The sequence below is a fragment of the Gymnoscopelus microlampas genome (genome assembly GCF_963454915.1).
Source record: "Gymnoscopelus microlampas genome assembly, chromosome: 16".
NCBI classification, from domain to species: Eukaryota; Metazoa; Chordata; class Actinopteri; order Myctophiformes; family Myctophidae; genus Gymnoscopelus; species Gymnoscopelus microlampas.
In genome coordinates this window covers 24,987,288-25,008,463 of record NC_139953.1, presented here as the reverse complement: position 1 = coordinate 25,008,463, position 21,176 = coordinate 24,987,288, and the positions used below count along the sequence as shown (strand labels likewise).

The window sequence follows — 21,176 nt, the reverse complement described above, 5'->3', positions numbered from 1 at the left end:
AATAAACAAAATAAATGAATGTTGTATTTATGTATTTTTTACATTATTACTATGTCATAATATGATTTCGTTTTTCCCAGGTTTGTTGTTTTCAGTTGCGGTTTGGTTGCTATAGTATTTTGTACAATGTGTGACAGCTTGCGAGCGGTTGCGAGGGGCTGGGCTGAAATTGACAAGCCAGTGACGTCACTTTTAGGCGGGTTTTTCATGGAAAGTGCTGGAAGGAACGCAGTACACCCGCTTGGCTGAATATATTATTCCGCCGGATTAAAAAAGACCCCCACTCTCTACTCATTTTTACCACAAATTAAACATTGTGGGCGCAATATCATTTGTGAGAATGTTATCCATAGTGAAACTCCATATTTATCCAACTTTATGACAATAATCCGGACGGACTATTAAGAATTTAATAGTCCGAACAGCAAAACTGACCAAAAAACATGACATAGTTTGTGGTTAAGTGTTTTTCCAACATTTTGGTCTTGTTATTGTTAATACATTATTTCAAGTTTCATTCAGGGCTGGTGTTCACCTACAGACTATCACACACTGGTATCTATTTACTCCTCAATTCTCCGTTGTAGAGCCCGCCTACTGTATCCGGTCATTTGAATACACATACATACATACATACATACATATATGCATGCACACAAGCCGTTTCCGTATCCGCTCTAGACCGGATCTGCAACCTGCAGAGCGAGTTGATCCCAGTCAGATTGCAGCTGCAGGTGGAATGGAACAGTGCAGTGGTGGAAAAAGTACTCACATTTCTTACATGTCTTACTTAAAGTAAAAGTATCAATACTGCAATGTAGAAATACTCCGTTACAAGTAAAAGTCCGGAATTCAATATTTACTTGAGTTTAAGTACTAAAGTATTGGTCTCAAAATATACTGAAAGTACCAAAAGTAGAAAGTACTCATTATGCAGAATGTCCCATTTCACACGTTTTCAAATGTATAAAAATCTTTTGAAAAAAATAGCAGATTTACAAGCCCACAATGCCTCGCATTGGGATGCATTGTGAGATGTAGATCGGCTGTTTTCAAAAGGCCGAGAAGTAAATAGGGCTGAAGTGGGTAATGTATGTTTTGTAATAATCAAAATCTACAAAGTAACCAGTTAGTATTAAGTTTTAAAATAATTGTAGTGGAGTAAAAGTACAATATTTGCCTTTGAGGTGGAGTAGAAGTAAAAGTACTGAAAATTGGAAATACTCCAGTAGAGTAACAAAAAAAACTAAAAATTGCACTTACACAGTACTTGAGTAAATGTACTTAGTTACTTTAAACCGCTGGAACAGTGTTTGGATGCGCGCGGATGGATATGCACACTGAAAACGCACGGCCTATAAAGATATCCGTCTTTTAAAAGGAAGTCCCTTTCAATTTCCCTGCGTCAGAGAGCAGAGGGGACTATCAATTGGTGGCGTTTTATTCAAGATAAAGATTAGTCAACGGAACGTTTTACAAGGTACGTGGACGATTGTGTGGCTTTGCAAAGAGGACATTTCCGTTCGCGTTTAATATTTACGTATATGTGCGTTTTATTGCCATAAATCAGGACGAGGTAATCTGTTTTGGGATCATCACGACAGTCAGGCAGTCACAATGACCGCATCGTGTTAGACGACAGCATCAAAATAATACTTTAATTTCCATTACATTTGTCTTTCAAAGGGTGACTTGGCAACCATAATCATTATGAATTGGCTGGTGCCGCAATCTGCATAGTAGGCCAGTGTTGTCTTGCGGCAAGACAGAGAGATGGGTGACTTACAGTACTAACTACCCCCCCATTTAGCACTGAAATGCACATTTGACCTCCATATTTATCGCATCCTCACCGTTCCAGACTGTGGTCAGGATCTGTTCTTACCACTCGGCCCCCAGAGGGAGGCTGCTTATTGCTCCATCATTACATGTGGCCTTGTCGTACCGTCAGCATCGCAGTTTTCTGCTTTGATGAACGTGACTGTAAAAATGCCATGTTCTTCATGACCAGAACATAATGCTGTCGTATGAGTAGTAACACGTACAATAACTACATATTATAATGTATATTCATCGCACTAAAAACGTCAAGTCTCGGGACAAAGTCGTTGTGTGTCTTCATACTCTGTCGTACGACGGTGTCGCTCGCCGAGGTGGCTGATCTGCAAGCTCACGGCGTCGTGCAATGCAACGCCGTGATCTTGTAGATCTGCTGTTTTCGGTTTGACACTTTTCGAGAGCGAGATAAATCCGACGTGAGTACGCCTCGTGTGCACGGGCTAGTCGATGAACCCGCACCAGTACTTATTGCCAGGAATAACTCTGTATATTGCTCACCGACCCTGACCCTACACGTGCTTTCGGCATCCATTGTCTGTATCATCGTCGGCACAGACGACGCCATGTTGGTTACTGGGTAGCAGTTGCTTACTTCCGCCGATAGTGGATGCTTATGGGAGTGCAGCCAAGGTTGCGTAACGGGGCGTGGATAAGGGTGCATTTAGAATCAGTAGGATGGATGCAGGATTCTGTTCATCCCACACAAAACAATGCTGTTCAGATTTGAACTATTCACATACAAACCATTTTCTAACATGGAATTCACTCAACAGTCTTTTATTATTTCCCGTCAATCTGGGATTGATCGCCATATATTAATAATTCACAGCCTATATCAGTGGGTCAATAAACGTTTTTGTATTTTTTAGATCTTGTTCATTTTTTTTAACTAAATCATTGCCTTTTGAATTTAGATGCCTGAAGAAATGCGCCAAGAGGAGGAGGCTGAGACCTTTGCCTTCCAGGCAGAGATCGCTCAGCTCATGTCCCTGATTATTAATACCTTCTATTCCAACAAGGAGATCTTCCTTAGGGAGCTGATTTCCAATGCCTCTGATGTAAGTATTGTATTTTTCCTCAACACACCTGTGTATTTTAGCCAATGTAGGGATTGGCAAGGTCAGCTGTTAATACTAATTTTTGTAATGCACAGATCAATATCATGCACTGGAAAACCGCACCGCTCAATATCATGCACTGGAAAACGTCATAAAGCAGCAATGCATTTTTAAAACATTTGACCCAATTTGGATTGTCTTTTTAGGCTTTGGACAAAATTCGCTATGAAAGTCTTACAGACCCCAGCAAGATGGACAATGGCAAGGACCTAAAGATCGACGTAATCCCCAACACAGTCGAGCGTACGCTGACCCTCATTGACACCGGTATTGGCATGACCAAAGCTGACCTGATCAACAACCTGGGTACCATCGCAAAATCTGGCACCAAGGCCTTCATGGAGGCCCTACAGGTACATCAGAGTTGCAAAAGGGCCATAATCCCAGAAGGCAATTGATTGATTTGCAGTAACTAAAAACCTAGTATAGAATATGCAGTGCAGTAAAACTTAAGATTATGCATCATCATAACATGACAAGACCATAGTCTGCAATAAAGTGTTATTCACTGGAGAACGATGATATTTTTGTCTCTTCTAGGCTGGAGCTGACATCTCCATGATTGGTCAGTTTGGTGTGGGTTTCTACTCTGCTTACCTGGTGGCCGAGAAGGTGACCGTCATCACTAAGCACAATGATGACGAACAGTATATCTGGGAATCCTCTGCCGGGGGCTCATTTACAGTCAAGGTTGACACCGGTACGTATATTGTATGCTCAGTTTCTTTTTACAGCTTGGCACTTTAGAGGGCAAGCCATCTAAAAGGGAATTTGTCTGCGGCTAATCTCACAAACTACTCTGGACCGACCAGTGCCAAGTTTCTTGTGCATGCTGCCTGTAGGCCAAGGAAGTAAATTATATTAATTCATTATAAGAAACTAGTGCAGTACTGTTATCAGAGTACTTTGAGACCAGCCTGACATCAGTATTGCAAGGTCCAGCAGTTGGCAAGATAAGCTCTGGACACAGACAACCCCTCTATTGGTGGGGCATGCTATAAAATTAGGAATAATTTCTGTTTATAGGTGTTAAGTACTTGATATACGAATGGGTGTAGAGGCTGTCTGGGAACCATAAGGTTCCTGGTTCACCCTCCGTACACCAAATCTGTGTGTTGAAGTGTCCATGAGCACGACACCCAGGTGCTGTATTAATGGTGCCCACAGCCCAATAAATGCAGAGAACATTTTTCACTTGTATGCAAATATACCATGACAAATACCACAACAACTAAAGGCATCTATATTATTTTGCATAACTGGTTTTATCACATACTGCAAGGCGTCGGGACAGTTTGCTCATGTAAATGCCCTCTAGGAGGTGTGGGAAGAGCTTATCCATTGGTGGGTAGCATTGAATGCGTGTGTGCTCACAGTGGTTTTCAACTCTGTTCTCAGGTGAGCCCATGGGCCGTGGAACCAAAGTGATCCTGCACCTGAAGGACGACCAGACGGAGTATGTAGAGGAGAAGAAGATCAAGGAGGTTGTCAAGAAGCACTCTCAGTTCATTGGTTACCCCATCACCTTGTTTGTGAGTATCTGACTGAATGGCACAAACAATGATGTGCTAATGTTTGGCAGCAACAGAACACTTCCCATATGAAATGCAATACAGATGAGAAGTTGAATGTCTCCTCACTTGTTGCCGTGCAGGTGGAGAAGGAGCGCGATAAGGAGATCAGCGACGACGAGGCTGAGGAGGAGAAGGAGGAGAAGGCTGAGAAGGAAGAGAAGGAAGACGGCGAGGACAAGCCCAAGATCGAGGATGTAGGCTCAGACGATGAGGAGGACTCGAAGGACAAGGACAAGAAGAAGAAAAAGAAGATCAAGGAGAAGTACATCGACCAGGAGGAGCTGAACAAGACCAAGCCCATCTGGACCCGGAACCCTGACGACATCACCAACGAGGAATACGGAGAGTTCTACAAGAGTCTGACCAATGACTGGGAGGACCACCTGGCTGTCAAGGTAATTTCTTACAGGCCAGTTTGTTGATTGTGTGTGTTTCTTTTTATTATACTTTATCTTTATGGTTGACTAATATTTCATCTGCCTTTAGCACTTCTCTGTGGAGGGCCAGCTGGAGTTCCGAGCCCTGCTGTTCATTCCCCGCCGTGCACCATTTGACCTCTTTGAGAACAAGAAAAAGAAGAACAACATCAAGCTGTACGTCAGGAGGGTGTTCATCATGGACAGCTGTGAAGAGCTCATTCCAGAGTACCTGAGTAAGTGGATTATATACTGGAAAGATCGATCTCTAAAAAAAAACCTGGGGTGACGTGAAAGAAAAATGTAAGGGTGCAAAACAAATTATTCTGTTTTTTAAAACAATTGGTGGTCCCTCTTGTCACATTTGGGCACAGAAATGCACCGAAATGCAGCCTATGTGTTTTTGTTTGGTGTAATGAGCTTTGTGGTATTCTCCACTCCAGACTTTGTCCGTGGTGTGGTGGATTCTGAAGACCTGCCCCTCAACATCTCCAGAGAGATGCTACAACAGAGCAAGATCCTCAAGGTGATCCGCAAGAACATCGTCAAGAAATGCCTGGAGCTCTTTGCTGAGCTGGCTGAGGACAAGGAGAACTACAAGAAATTCTACGATGGCTTCTCTAAAAATCTGAAGGTAATATATTAGGGTAATCGGCATATTGATGAGATGATGTTTGTGTAAAATGTATCTGTAGTTGACATCTTCCCATATCGCCCCTGGCTTCGGTCATCAAATGGATTCCAAGTTTCCAACTCGAGAAAATTCTTGGCCTAAAAACTTTTGCATGTGGTGCATCACTGTTCCTGTGTACTCATCATCATTTTCTCCTTAGCTGGGCATCCATGAGGACTCTCAGAACCGTAAGAAGCTATCTGAGCTACTACGCTACCATACCTCCCAGTCTGGTGACGAGATGTCATCCCTCTCAGAGTACCTCAGTCGCATGAGGGAAAACCAGAAGTCTATCTATTACATCACTGGTTAGTCTTTGCCTTTTGGTCAGCTTTGATATAAACATTGTTTTTCAGCTGGACTTTCCTGAACACAAGAAACTTGACATGTATTAAGAATACATTCTTCTTTGTAAACTTGGTCGTTAATTATTTATTTTCTACCTCAAGGTGAGAGCAAGGACCAGGTGGCCAACTCTGCCTTTGTGGAGCGTGTGCGCAAACGTGGCTTTGAGGTGTTGTACATGACGGAACCCATCGACGAGTACTGTGTCCAGCAGCTCAAGGAGTTTGACGGCAAGACCCTGGTCTCTGTCACCAAGGAGGGGCTTGAGCTCCCTGAGGACGAGGAGGAGAAGAAGAAAATGGAAGAGGACAAGACCAAGTTTGAGAACCTCTGCAAACTCATGAAGGAGATCCTCGACAAGAAAGTGGAGAAGGTTGGTGATCGCGCGAGAAGCCATACATTTTTGAGCTTTGATTACTTGTTCCATTTTTCTTTTCTCGGTCTGGTTCTCAGAATTGAGTACTGCAGTTTAAAGTGTTTTTTTAATTGTTCTTTTGGTAACAGGTGCCCTAATTCATCCTAAGCTAAAATTATATGGGTGAGTTGTTGATGTAGCCTTGAGCAGCCCCTTATATAGACTCCAATGAATGGTGTGTGCGCGTGCCCTGGCTACCTGGCTATACCTTGGGTTTGTGAGAGGCAATCGTGCTGTGACTAGTTTGTTCCCAGGAAGTTGTGTGTGTGATACATGTAGCAAAGTGCTAGAAGACAAGAAATTGTGCAAGTGAGATTGTATGGTTTGTCATGACAGTCTAACAAAATGTGTGGAGTGTTTTTGTTTAAACTTGCATCTGGTGAGTTGTCAGCAGGTTGAGCAAAACAAATGGCTTAACACGATCCCACAAAGTAATTGGTGAAAATTAATTAAAAGTCCGTTTTTGCAGAAATATGGGAGTGCAACAGTTAAATGAACTAATGGATTATACATTTTTAAAAATCGATAATTGAATAAAATCGATTAAGAATCTATTCCTATTTTGGGGGTGTCATGTCATTTACAGATTAAGTTTAAAAAAGTAGTGAACATAGCCAATCTCTAAACTCACAATGTGTCTTGCTTCATTGTGAGCTTGTTAATATATTGTCATTATTTTTGCATGTGTAAAATAAGTGGTTAATTGATTTATATGAAGAATAGAAGATAACCTGCGGTTCTCAATAATCGAAAAAGTAATCGATAGAATAATCTATATCAATAGTTGCAGCTCTACATAAATGAATAATTATTTTTTTTTTTTTGTATTGGACTCCTGAAGTTGAGAGCAGAATTGGCTAATTCAAACTATCGCCCAGCCAAAGTATACAAGCATGTGGCTTTTTGTTAATTTAATCATGCTTGAGATCTAACATCGCCGACCAGCATGATTAACTTGCCCGTATCTGCTTGACTTACAAACATTTTGGTCGGTACAAAAGATAATCTAGAGCACAAGTTTATTCTCTCTTGTAAACGTCTCGCCTTGTTCTCCCAGGTGACAGTGTCCAACAGACTGGTTTCGTCCCCTTGCTGCATTGTGACCAGCACCTACGGCTGGACAGCAAACATGGAGAGGATCATGAAGGCCCAGGCACTTAGAGACAACTCCACCATGGGCTACATGATGGCCAAGAAGCACTTGGAGATCAACCCAGACCACCCCATCGTGGAGACCCTCAGGCAGAAGGCCGACGTCGACAAGAATGACAAGGCTGTCAAAGACCTGGTCATCCTGCTGTTTGAGACCGCCCTGCTGTCATCAGGCTTCTCCCTGGACGACCCTCAGACACACTCCAACCGCATCTACAGGATGATCAAGCTTGGCCTGGGTAAGCACTGCTTCACTGGGGAAGTCTGATATCGGTCATCTGTGACGTTGGTGTTATGATGCCAGTCATCTCCATATTTGGGCATATTGAGAGACCGAACCAGATGTGCAGATATTCCTGGAATTTATAGACATAATGGAGACGTGTTCTTTCCTAATCAATGCATACGATTTCTCCCATTCGTAACCTGTAGGTATCGACGACGATGATGTGCCAGTGGAGGAGGCCAGTTCTGCAGCCGCACCAGATGTGATCCCACCGCTAGAGGGTGACGATGATGATGCCTCTCGTATGGAAGAAGTGGATTAAGCTCCACCTCAGCCCCTTAGCCTAACCTTTTTCCAATTGTACCGGTTTATTTTCCCTGTAAAACCCAGGGGGAATCTTATGTTATTGGTTTTAAAAAGAAAAATATTGTACAACTCATGTCGTCCAGTGGACCAGTGTTTGCTCTCTTGTCTAGAGCTTTACTCTGCAAGATTTAGAAAAACAGTTTTGATTTTTGCTGTATATTACTTAAAAACAAGTTCATGGTGACCAACGCATTTCCTAAAGTACCCTGTTGCACAATGTAAAATGTTGGGACTGGTAGATGTGAACATGGGGAATGGAACATTCCATTATCAGACTGTCCTGAGGGTTCTGCTGGGTTCTGCTCATGTGCCACATTGCACGCTGCATGGAGTGGACTGCAAGGTTCTGTTGCCTGAGTTCAGGCTTGTCTGTATAAGATTTTTTTGTTCTGCGAAAAATTAAAAGATGTAATACCTAAACCTTGTATGTTGTACTGTCTACTTTTTTTTTAGTTTTGACTGCATAAACCTGGAACATGATGTCATAACAGAAGAGGGAAGTAAACCCTGTTTTATCAGCTGTGGCCTGAGTACATTTTTGGTAGCCACATCAGAACTGAACTGGAAATGTTTTACTTGAGACTAGTGTAGATGGATTTCTTTTCTAGTAGTATATTGCACCCTAAAGACAAGTTATTTGGGGTATTGGTTCACACAACTGGTTTTGATAAAATAACTTTAACTCTGGTAACCACTAGGAGGCCTCGTCACACCACCAGTAGAAATCTAGTAGTTGCATTACTCGACTAAATCAGATCTGTTGCTTTTGTGCCTAGAAGGCTGCAACTGAATAGACCAATTATTTGTTTACTAACATTGAGCCTGGACGCACAGGTGATTGTTTCACGCAATCAATTCCCAACCTGTTTCGGGGTGCACTGGTTTCAGCACACCCCAACCCCCTCTTGTGTGTGTTGGCTAGTGAGACGCGTCCTAACGAGACCTGATATAATGGGTTTCGTTGCGCGCATACTGGCTGCACGCAGCCAGTATGACGTCGTCTGTTAAGGGGTCTATATGACTTACTATAAATTGGTTCCACTTTCCTTCCAAAGGAATTGCACAAAAAGGGCTTTAAGATTATTCTGTCAAAGCACAATGTTACCAGTTGCATTTATAATGTATTGCCTGTTTAGCTTGGGCACTTTATACATAGAAGGCAATTACAGTATATTGCCACTACTACCTGAAAAGACCTCAAAGGTACAGTTATTTGCATTCTAATCTTCTAATTTGTTCAAATCAGTCGCAATGTGTGTTACAGCTGAATTCCCATGTAAACGGACATAATTTACAAGCAACTGTTTACCGTGGCAAGATATCAAAAGGCACATCCTCAGCAGAAAAGGCTAGGCTTTTTACTCTAAGTCATGTGACTTGCGCAAATTTGAGGGGGTGGCAAAGCTTTTCTGTTCTCATAAGAAAAAGAGTAAAATATGTACACACGTGTGGGAGTCTCTCCCTCCTGCCCACATGATTACACTGGCTCTAGTCAAACTGATAGTTGGGGACTTCAGACGTGTCATTCAGACAGACTAGATTGCCATTTTGGCACCTCTGCCACAGAGGAACAACAATGACTGTACAAATGTTGCACCTAGTTTTGCACAGTCAACACTCATTTGTCTCCAAGGCTTAAAGATGCCATTCCCACACTATCGTTCATGGTTTGAACATTTAAATACAGAATCTCTCACCTGGATTAACATGTTCAGCCTTTTTGACGGTTATCAGCTGGTGGTCTGTACTGTATACTCTATAGATGACAGGTGAGGGACAGGTATGAGATAAAAGTCTGTTAAACATTTTTTAATAGTTCACATTATGAACCTTTTGTAGGGCAGATTACACAATGTTATAATGTGTGTCATATCTGTCTGGCCCTTAATTTAACAAAAGGCTTCCTGTGGAATTGTTCACTCTATTGTGTAATTTTCTGATGGGCTGTCTTGTTTTCCACCCAGGACTGAGTGTCAAAGTTATTGCTTGCAGTCTTCATGGTGGATCAGTAGGCTAAGGTGTATGTACCTCCAACAATGCACCACATGGCTGCAAAAAGTCTTAGATCTAATGTTAATACAGTACCTCGTAGAATAGATACTACAGACAGGAACAGGATACCACCCACAGTATATGGAGAGGAAACTAGATCTACAGATAAAAGAGACACAGAATACTACAAGGACAAAAGGGCACAACCCACTGAAATGATAACCTTTATGATTAACGTATGAAATACTGTAGATTATTTTTCTAGAATGTTCCACTTGCACAGCATAAAACAACAACATTGTAGCAGTGACCTGAAACTTGGAAGAGCAGGCTTGAAAAGCAGAAAGCTGAGGGTTTAAACACATGTTAAGAGTGAATGAGTGAACAAATCTGCAATAACTCCAAAACCACTGTGCCCTTGAGCAAGATGCCACCGCACATGCTTAGTGAGTGAGTGAGTGAGTGAGTGAGAGAGAGAGAGAGTGTGAGTGTGTGTGTTGGTGGGGGGTTCGAACCACAGAAGTAGTCTACTGGGCAGTTCCCAGGGTTGTCACTAGATGGCCACCCTAGAAAGGACAGAAGTACTCCATTGAGTTCAATTGATGAAATGAAGTAACTTTTAGGCAAGGCTTTAATGGACTATTCTAGTTTAGGTTCTGTCAGAATGGTCCATTTTAGGCATGGGTTTTATGTGGTTATAGGTTAGGTAGTCTTGTCCGTGGTCGTTCTGGAGGGGTTTCTGTCCTTTCCAGGATGGCCATTTAGTGGCAACCAGTTCCCAGGTGTGAGTGTAGCATTGCTAATTAAACCTGGGAAAAATAAAGAACCAAAGAAACAAATAGGGGTTCAGCTGTTAACCTCTGACATCCTCCCAGTCAGACTGAGAACCCAGAGTGACTGGTTTTCTCGGGCAGAAAGCGGAGGGTTGCCTCTGCAGCCTCCTTTAACCCCCACCTCTCTCTATTATTGAAAAGAGGACTAAGGAACTCTGGCGTCATGACATGCCACGCAGAGACCAGATGGGCTGTAGGACGTTCTGAAATGAGAGGTACGGGGAAGTTCCCCGCTGAGAACTGTTAGGGTGAAAAAAAAGACCACAAACACATCACAGGCGAAACATAATGCTCAGTCTGATGTTGAAATCGCCCTAGTGAAATATAGAGTACACAAGTAAATGAATAAAATCAAACCGCTTGAGTTAATTTAAGTTAATTTAATGTATTTCATTAATAAGTGTTTACTAGAGGAAATACTACAATGATAAAAACAAAAACAAAGTACCAGTTACATTGCATTTCCATATATGCATTCTGTTAACCCCTCTCACGCAAAGCTATATAACATTCTTAAGATACCACTTAAGGCATCAACATCACCCATTCAGTCCTCTTACAAACATTCACATCAAAGAGCAAAAGTGGACAGGATAGCAGTATTTTTCAAAGCACTTAATGGACATGAGAATTTTAAGAAAGAATATGTCTTTATGGTATACGGTATATTGACGTTTGAGGTTTAAATGAAAACATGGATCAGTTTTGAAGACTGAATGGAACAAAACTCATTTGCATGCCACTGAGGGCAATTATATAATCAAGATGCCTAATGAAATTTCTGTATTTCTTTTGGCTTTGATGACAAGAAGGCTGGTAATGCCACATTAATTTACTTGCTGCAGCATTTGGTTCCATCAGTGCAAAAACACAATTTCAAATGTCATGACAGACAGCAAGTTATTTATAAGACATTATAGTCATCGTATACAGTATATGTTGTTGTATTGCAGACAAAAAAGGCATCATAATGATGTAAATGTACCTTTTAATGATGATGAAAACAGTACTATCAGTACTATGTGGACCATGTGCTCAAAAGTTAGCTTGCCATTTGATGAGGCTGAAATCAGGAGATTAGTCTCCCAGACAACCTGATGAATTGTGACAAAGTTAACACAGAGATATCAGATTATTTACTTTTCCACCAGAGTACTGTGGAAAACAACATAGAAGAGGAACTGCAGTCTTTGTTTAATGTGTACAGAGGGAGTGGACATCTGTTTAAATACTGAAAATGACTGTGGCCATTTAATGTAATCAAACAAATGCTTCAAAATTAATGCACGGAAATAAATATACACATTCATTCATGTGACATTTGTGTGAAATATCTTTTATGTTTTGAAACTGAGTTGTGCTCGAGATGACTTGACATGACACGTGTGGCTGTGAACGTAATTAAATCTTGACAAGCTTTTACTCGTCATAACTGTGTTTAGTGCCGTTAGTCATTAATTGGGAACGATAACAATAGTAGTGCACTTATTAAACTGTATAGATGTTTTAAGACCTGTAGTAAATAATTAATCTTAGTGGTGGGGCACAAGAGTTGCTCAAACGATTTGATGGTGTAACAAAATGTTACCAAATATTGTATTGGGTTTGCTTGTTAATTCTTTGCAGTGAGGGGAAATTCCCATTCCCTGGCAGAATCAACTTGCTCCCAGTAACCTGCTTCAGTTGATGAGGGAGTAGCAACAAAGGATTCAGAAAAACACTGTTGTTAGTCAGCAAAACCTGATGTGTCACTTTACACTATCATGCAATGTTGAAAAGTTTGAAAAGTTCAATTTTGCATTATTGTTCAACAAGGCTGTATACATCGACAAAAATGCTTCAAAGCAGAACACTGCTCGTGGAATTCTGGCTCCATCAATATCCCTTAAAATTCACAGACATCTTGTCACAGTAGGTTTTAAGTGGCTTCAAAAGCCAAGTATGGTGGTAAATTCAAAATAATTTACAGGCCGTAAGGGGAAGTTGCAGTTTGCAGTACAGAGCTCACATATCTATCTATATATATATCTATATATATATCTATATATATATACACACACATATATATATATATATATATATATATACACATATATATATATATATATATATATATATATATATATATATATATATATATATATATATATATATATATATATAGTATATATATTTTATTACAGGGAATCAAAATTCCTGTAATTGCTGATTAGAAAAATCCCATGTTACCTGGAGGGTGTCTTGGTGTGAAACCAAAATTCAGAATCCCTTTCTGTACCTTTTTGATAAAGAAAATAGAAACCCATGGCAAAAAAACTCAACCGTACCACACACACAAAAAGTAGACAAGAAAAGCACCACAGAAAACGTGGGCATCAGTTCCCGGTTGTATTCCAGTCTCTATCAGTTCCCCGCTACACTTTCTGCACCGGCGGCTGTGCCGACCTTCGGCCTGTCTTCACGCGGCTGCGTGCGTACACCCGCAGGAAGAGTGACAGGAACACCACACCAATACCCAGGCCACCTGTCAGCGTGACAGCGTGCCCGTAGAGGAAGCAGGACAGCAAGATGGCAATGGCTTGCCGCAGTGTCATGATGATGGTGAAGACGGCGGCACCGAACTGGTTGATGGTGTAGAAGATGAAGAGCTGGCCGCATGCTGAGCACACCGACAGCAGCACGGCATGGAAGGCAAACTCAGAGTGGCGTGACATAAAACCCAGAGCGTCGAAGAGGGCGCCTGTCTCCAGCAGCGAGCCCACAGTAAATAGGCAGGAGAACAGGTTAACGCCAAACATCATCTGCACTGCCGACATCTTGTACTTGAAAAGGTTGTCCTGCCAGTTGGACGTGAAACTGTCGAAGACGATGTAGCCAACGAGGATGATGATGCCACTTAAGGTGGTAACGTTGGCGGGGTGGCTGTTGGCTGTGCTGGTCAACAGGAACATGCTAACGCCCACAGAGATCAGCGCGGCTGTGAAGTACTCCCAGTACTCGTAGCTCTTATGGGAGACGATCTTGCCCATCAGCATGACGGGGATGACCTTGGAGGCCTTGGCGAGGACCTGGGTGGGGAAGCTGATGTACTTGAGGGCCTCGTACTGGCACCAGCTGCTCAGTATGTTGGAGAGCGAGGCAAATGAGTACTTGTACATAGGTGCACCGTGCCGCGGCTGCTTGAACAGAACGCACCACAGCCCCGACACGGTCAGGGCAAGGATGCGGTTCATGAACACCAAGAACTGGGAGTCCTTGAACTTCTCGCCGTCGTCTTCAGCAGCCGCGGTGGCTCCGGCTCCGTATGACCGCGTCATAACCCTCTCCTGGAGGACCCCCCATGTTAGGTACGATACCTAGAAAGAGACGAGAGTTGTAGAGAGGAGTTTCATGGTAGTCAATAAATGGTATATATCCTGGGCAATGAAAGTGGGTGGTTGTTTATACAATGCTGAGAGATAGACAAATGTAAGAGAGGCAAAAGAGGAAGAACCTAGAGGGATTTGATTGCAGGATAGCTAAGAAAACATCGAACACTCTTAAGCACAACACTACTGAGAGGCATATCGCATGTATAAAATCAAGACATTAGTGTGCATTCATTTTTTTTTTTACTTTGTATTTTGTATATACAATCATCAGAGATCATCACTTTGTGATGTGATCGTTTATTGCTGTGCTTTTGCTTGACTGCCGTAAATATGTTGCGTGTACAGGAGGAGAAAACATTTCCATTCCACTGTGCAGCAAGGTCAACATTCTTTAATAAATGTGACACCCACACGTGACACCCATAGCCACAATACTAGAGGGAGCGACAGCGATCTGGTGCTACCCAAATATAGAACAAACATGGGAAACTTCTCATTCTACTACTCTGCCACCAAAATGTGGAATGCCCTGACACCATCCATTACAAGATGTAAATCACTGGTTTCTTTCAAAACTGGCCTGAAAAATCATCTATCAGGAGACCACTGGGGGAGGTAAATGCAAATTCCCATAGGAAGGAGGTGTCATTCTCTGCTGCCGTTTTCCTTTTTCTCCTTTGTTCATATAGTGTTTTGATTGTTGATGACATGTATTATTGTGTTTTTTTGCCATGTTGATGAATTGAATACATACAGTAGGACCACAATGGAAACAAGTCCCCAGGACTTTTTGGTGTTATCCTTTTAACCTTAATGTCTGACTGTACCTCGCGCTGTTTACATTTATGATAAGGATAAGGATCATTTCTTTTAACAGGTCGTTCATGAAAGTCCTTGCGGTCTTGTTTCCAATGAGAACCTGTGAGCAATTAGGGGTTAAGAGTCTTGCTCAGGGACAAATTTCATTTCATCGACACACATGCTGGCCTGGCCTGGCCTGGAATCGAACCTGGGGCAACCAGGGCCGCGGGCTCACTAACCACTCAGCTATGGCCGCCCCTAATAATGTATTCAATCAATCAATCAAACAAATGAACTGGAGGCACACTTCAGGTGTCAAGATGTACTCAAAATTGTGTAATAATCGAGTGCAGCAACAATGTAAATGCATAGCTTTTTTTTAAACCCTTTTTCACCCGGTGCCAATTTTCTAAGTGATCCTGGGCGCTACACTCCCCCCGCCAGCCTAGGGAGCCCAGGGCCGAGCTGGCATGAGCGCCAACTGACCTTCTTGTCACATGACAGGGGGGAGTTTCCCCGGTAGGACGTACCGCGCGGAAGGAACACGTTATTCCAACCAGTTCCTTTCCCCTCCATCAGGCGCCCCGGCATACTTTCTTACCAGGCTTCCAAGCCCTCCAGGGGTAAGGCTAGGCTATAGAATGTGACGGGGTCACATTCTCTATTTTTAAACACGATTGCCTAGCCCTACCCTTACCCCTTAATAATAATTAAAGATGGCCCCCGTCCATTGAGCTCAAAGTGAGGAATGCCGCTATTAGAATTAAACCTGGTGAATTGTATGAATGTGTTTATTCCAATCAGTTTACACACACAATTTGAACTCAAAGGACCACAATAGTAATACGCTCTCAAGCTGTTTTGTTTTATCCTTTTGACACATACAGTATGTACAAATATATAATGCATATGCATTTTTGTCAATAAAATCAATCAATAAACCCACCTGAAGACCTACAGCACAGACTATTAACTTTACGGCCTGTCGAACTGTTGATCCAGAGTCGGCCTCGAGCCTCTGTGCTATCGACACGTCATCCAACAGACCAGTCTTAGTTTCTCCGCCAAACACACAAGCTTTTATGAGAGGGTAGCAAACACCTCGGCCTGCAAGGAGTAGAAAAATAAAAAGATAAATGAACTTAGAATTGAAACTTCAACATGGTGGTAACAGATAGTACTACAAATAAGGAAAACGTTTTGAAAAGGTTTAGGTGCTAGTGATGCGCAGGCCGACCCGTTGCCCGCAGGTCCCGTGGTTCAGACGGGTCAAGATTTCAGACAACACATGAAAAAGAAAAGAATAGAAAAAGCATTGCGGTACCTTCTCTCTCTCCTGTTTTGTCTCTCTCACTCCCTCTCTCCTGCTCTCCCGTTTCTCCTCCTAGAATCATGAGCTTGTGTTCAATGTGTTGCTTATTTGATCAATTATTTATTTGAATGTCCCTTATGTTGTAGTAGTAGGACACTCACTGTATCTATCTACGCTATCGTTTAATGTTCTCTCATTACACAATTATAAAAACTGTCCCGCCCTCTCCCTACCTCTCCCCCTCTCTCTCTCTCTCTCAAAAGCGATTGAATGGACGGACTTGACGTTGCCAGTGTGTTGAAAAGCCGGTCGGTAGGCTACTTTTTGTTTTTGCGGGTGCGGACCGGGCCGGGTCGTTAATTTATATCTTGTTTTGCGGGATGGGTTGGGGCGGGTTGCGCTTCGTGGCGGGGCGGATTATGAAAAAACCTGACCCGCGCATCACTAGTGTGTGCCATCGATAGTTCTTTTGTCAAGTTACCCTGATGCCTCAACTCCACTGGGCGCATACTGTAAGAAGGAAGTCATGTAAGCGACTCAATTTTGGAATGTCAGGCGCGCAACTTCAACCCTCACTGGGAGTGTTTCAGAAGTGGCTGTGTGCAAGCGCTTTTATTTACACATCAGATATGCTTCTGGTGGAACCACACGCATTTAGAGTGGATACGGAACAGAAGCGGCTGCCTCGTTGCTTACGCTCCACAATGCTTCCATGCCCAGTGGAATTGGGGCATTAGCCTATTTGCAGAACTTGACTTTGACAATCCTAATTGGAGATGAGTTTTGGTGGGTTGCACACCACTCTTCCTTTAGCAGTAAGTAAAAGAAAAAAGGTTGAATTCCCAAAGTAACTATATTTATTTTTAGGGAATTATCATTGTTTACACACCTGTCTCTACATAATTGATGCGCTTGAAGTAGCTAATGAGTAGAAAGCCAGGGATGATGATGGTGGAATATCCCAGCATGTTGACGAAGAAACGGAAGAGCCAGACATCGTGCCAACCGTCCAGTAGCGACAACTGCTCGCTGGCCACAGCAGAAGGAAGGAAGAGCAGCACCAGCCCAGGCCAAACCCTGCAAAAAAACACAAATTAGACCAATCAATACCAATATGGGGTCTTTGAGACCGATAATTGATGAGTTTAACCTCTACTATTGGCGTGATATAGTGAATTTCTGAGCTGGAATGAATGTAACTTTTCTGTGTTGACTATGTGCACCGATATGACTAAAGAAGCCAGCCTTCCGAGTACCTTAGTATAAACAAATAACGTTTATTAAAGAATATTTAACATGACTATATTATTATATTAGCCTAACATTTTGAATGATGTCAACCATAACAAAAAGGAATACGCCCGCACACTGCCGAACTGCACAGGAGCAGATTTATTGGAAGAAGCAACGTTTCGGTCACTGATGACCTTCTTCAGGCATCTAATGATGTCAACCAGAAATGAACAATGAGCAAATAAGGAATAAATAAAAATTAACTCAAATGTCTAAATAACCATCAATAGTAGGGCTGTTGTGAAACAAGACCAAATATCACAGATTTTTTTACCAAATACTTCGATATCAATACAGTGACGATACTTTTGTATTATGATGATAGAAAAAATATATGATATCCAAGATACCAGACAATATCTAGTCTTGACTCATATCTCGATATCAATATAATATTGATATATTGCGCAACCTAAATCAATAGCATACTTTATGTTGCGTTATCTATCATTCAGTACTGTATGTTGAACATCATTCAATTGCTGACCATTTCAAGAATACAAAAATCGAAATAAACACTACTGCTGTACTAAATGTACACTGACCAAAATATAAAGGCTATTTTCTGATGTCAGTGTCAAAAAAACACATTGGTCTGACATATCGGCAACATGACGCCCTCGACTACCAATAAGGTCCACAGATGCAAATATCAGCCTAATACATCGGCCAGGCAATATCAGTTTAAACCAGGGTGGGCAACTTTGATGATGGAGAGGACGACTAAATTTCTCACTCTCACTCCAGGGGGCCACATTGCGTATCTGCACTCACACCAGTAGTATACTGTAAGCCCCATCACTCAAATAACCCATGATAGTTACAAATGTAATAATAAAGGGATATTAACAATTATTATTCAGTGTAACATTTTATTTATTTGTTTCAGTGCATTTAGTAATAAGAACAAAGGCGAGCCGAGTGCCTCTTAAGAGTTCACCGGGTGACGACTCCAGGAGGTTATGAGGTGCTCACCAAGTCAAAACAGGATCATAGATGAAGAGGGGTCCCATCAAATGGGCAAACGCCAAGCACACACAAGCAAGGACTTAGTTAAAGGACTTATTTAAAAGCCTTTAATATGACGACAGGGCTACAACATATTAAAAACAATAAAATGCCACAAGACACCGACCGGTTTCGACAAACAATGTCTTTCTCAGGGCGTGTCTACAGCCGCACCCTGAGGAAGACACTGTTTGTCGAAACCAGTCTGTTTACTTCATGAACTTAAAGACAAATACACATGTCATGTAAATTTGCATGTTTGGAATTGGAACAGCTGAAATCAATAATATATCAGCATTCGGATATTGACCCATTAATGAAGGTGGGGCCACAATTGGCCCCCGGGCTGCCAGTTGGCATGTATGATTTAAACTACTATACAGTACAACACATTAAAAAAGAAACCAGGTTACTTACAGCTACTACCCCTGGGTTCTGTGGTAAGACATGAAACACTATACCCGGGTAGTGTTTCCCAACCCAAAGGGAGTCGTGAAAGGTCAGGATCATAGACAAAGAACAACTTGAAAAGGGAGCAAATGTACTTAACTTGCAAGTCAGGTCACAGAGTTAAGTTTTAACCACTTTAACACACCCTCTATACTTAGTAAAACGGAGTTGGCACTGTACTTGGTCCTCTATTTCTTTTCACTCTACACCAAAAAATAGCAAACTTCAAGCTCACAACGCGTCGTGCTATATCTACTGTTTTTGGCGAACATTTGCCCCAGAGTAGGGATGCTAGAGTTGCTAAAGTGGTTAAGCAGTTGAGAACCACAGCCCAGACTAGTTAACAAAGTTTTACTAAATGATGATGGTAGGCCATGGGTGGTGGAGGGACAAAACTGCATCTTAAGTTGACTGTAACAAACTGACAAGAATCATGAAGTGACCTGGATGCAAACAATAGATTAGTATAATACAGTGGTTCTCAACCAGTGGTCCGGGGACCACCAGTGGTCCTTGGGGGGGGGGGGGGGGGGTACCAGGTGGTCCCCAGTGAAATTAGTTAGCTAACATAGCGTTCATTTTAACCACTTAGCTTTGGCTATTCAAAAATAGCAGATATACATGCTCATAGAGTGCCGCGCTATGAGCTTGTAGATCTGCTATTTTAGAACAATCTTGAAAATGTGTGCATATCTTTGAATATATATATATTTTTAAAGCGACATTTTTTACTCAAATCTTTGCTTCTGGGGGTCCCTGGCACAAAACATTTTCCGATGGGGGTCTGTCCGTGGCCAAATGTATATCGATTTAGGGGTCCTTGGCATGAAAAAGGTTGAAAACCACTGGTCTATTAATCTGCTTTTCCCCCAACATTTGTAGTAGTGAGCGTCAGGCGTCACAATGTCATCAGGCCTCCATAAGCTCTCCCCGGAGCAACAGTCTGGCAATCTCATGAGTCCAGACCCGAGTATATATGGTTCCTAACTTCCTAACCCACCTGAGCAGAAACCTAAGCTTTTTTTTATGTCAAAAGGTGTGTTCTTTGCTGCCGTGGCACAGTGTAAGGATCACATTCACAGTGAGGGCCTCCTCCCAGGAGAGAGGAGGCCTGCTTGAATGATTCACACAGAGCCTCTTTTGTGTGGGAACTCAGCTCCAGACTGGGCAGCGAGGCCACAGCAGAGGCTCACTGTAGCATGACCTGGGCTTTGAGCAAGTAGCGTATTACATTTTTAGGAATGCACCACACTTGCATACAAGCCTTCACACTGTCTACCAACACATAAAGATCATTGATTAAAAACAGACTAACATCCACATAAATATATAATATGACAGGTGAAAACTGAAATGAACCCAGAACTCAGCAACAGAAATGGAAAGGGTGAAACATCCCTTTGCCAGCCATGACAATTTATGTCCCAGACACTGCACGTAAATCTGCCTAATAAGACAATTAATGTAACTGTCAGCCGACGTAATAAACAAGTTGTCAACAAATGACCTGTCACCAATTACACTTTTGTGTACCGTGGATGCAAACGGAGCACATTTGACAGTACAGTTCGTTCTTAAGAAAGAACATGCACATCCTGGTTGGTTGATAGTCAACTCGGAACGAAGGGAGAGCTGATAACTATCAGCTGTCAACACTCGAGTGGTTAATATGCGTTATGAACAGTGGTTTAAGTACATTTACTCAAGTACTGTACTTAAGTACACATTTGAGGAATTTCCAATTTTCAGTACTTTACTTCTACTCCACTACATCTCAGCGTCAAATATTGTACTTTTACTCCACTACAATTATTTGAAAACTTAAAGTTACTTAGTAGATTTTTGATTATTATTACAAAACATGCAGTAACCACTTCAGCCCTATCTATGTATACTTAAGCTATTTGAAAATAGCCGATCTACAAGCTCACAAGGCCTTGCGAGCTTGTAGATCTGCTATTTTCAAAGCACATTTGGAAGCTTGTGAAATGG

The 21,176-nt window shown here is 42.0% G+C and overlaps 2 protein-coding genes across 3 annotated transcripts in view; one reads left to right on the top strand and one right to left on the bottom strand.

Moving 5' to 3' along the window:
• The first annotated feature begins 1,335 nt into the window (after positions 1–1,335).
• hsp90ab1 (heat shock protein 90, alpha (cytosolic), class B member 1) lies at positions 1,336–8,549 on the top strand. The gene is made up of 12 exons (XM_084081737.1): positions 1,336–1,480; positions 2,754–2,897; positions 3,104–3,310; positions 3,498–3,657; positions 4,356–4,489; positions 4,612–4,926; positions 5,018–5,183; positions 5,391–5,581; positions 5,781–5,928; positions 6,070–6,338; positions 7,438–7,771; positions 7,965–8,549. Exons 2-12 carry the CDS (start codon positions 2,754–2,756, stop codon positions 8,078–8,080), a joined length of 2,184 nt encoding a protein of 727 aa, XP_083937863.1. The 5' UTR covers positions 1,336–1,480; the 3' UTR covers positions 8,081–8,549.
• A 2,765-nt stretch (positions 8,550–11,314) lies between these two features.
• Positions 11,315–21,176, bottom strand: part of slc35b2 (solute carrier family 35 member B2) — a 10,364-nt gene continuing 502 nt past the window's right edge. The window contains exons 2-5 of one of the 2 annotated variants that reach the window (XM_084081709.1): positions 17,323–17,510; positions 16,446–16,505; positions 16,068–16,228; positions 11,315–14,305 (exon numbers count right to left, since the gene is read on the bottom strand). In XM_084081709.1, coding sequence (XP_083937835.1) covers positions 13,364–14,305; positions 16,068–16,228; positions 16,446–16,505; positions 17,323–17,510 — 1,351 coding nt within the window. In that variant the 3' untranslated portion in view covers positions 11,315–13,363. The remainder of the gene's footprint in view (positions 14,306–16,067; positions 16,229–16,445; positions 16,506–17,322; positions 17,511–21,176) is intronic. The other variant, XM_084081710.1, reaches the window with a different exon arrangement.

Bases quoted from the DNA above. Each gene is read 5' to 3' on its own strand.
- hsp90ab1 (XM_084081737.1), top strand. From the start codon at position 2,754: ATGCCTGAAGAAATGCGCCAAGAGGAGGAGGCTGAGACCTTTGCCTTC. The intron at 3,658-4,355 runs GTACGTATATTG...CTCTGTTCTCAG, and splicing joins TACAGTCAAGGTTGACACCG to GTGAGCCCATGGGCCGTGGA. The intron at 4,490-4,611 runs GTGAGTATCTGA...GTTGCCGTGCAG, and splicing joins GTTACCCCATCACCTTGTTT to GTGGAGAAGGAGCGCGATAA.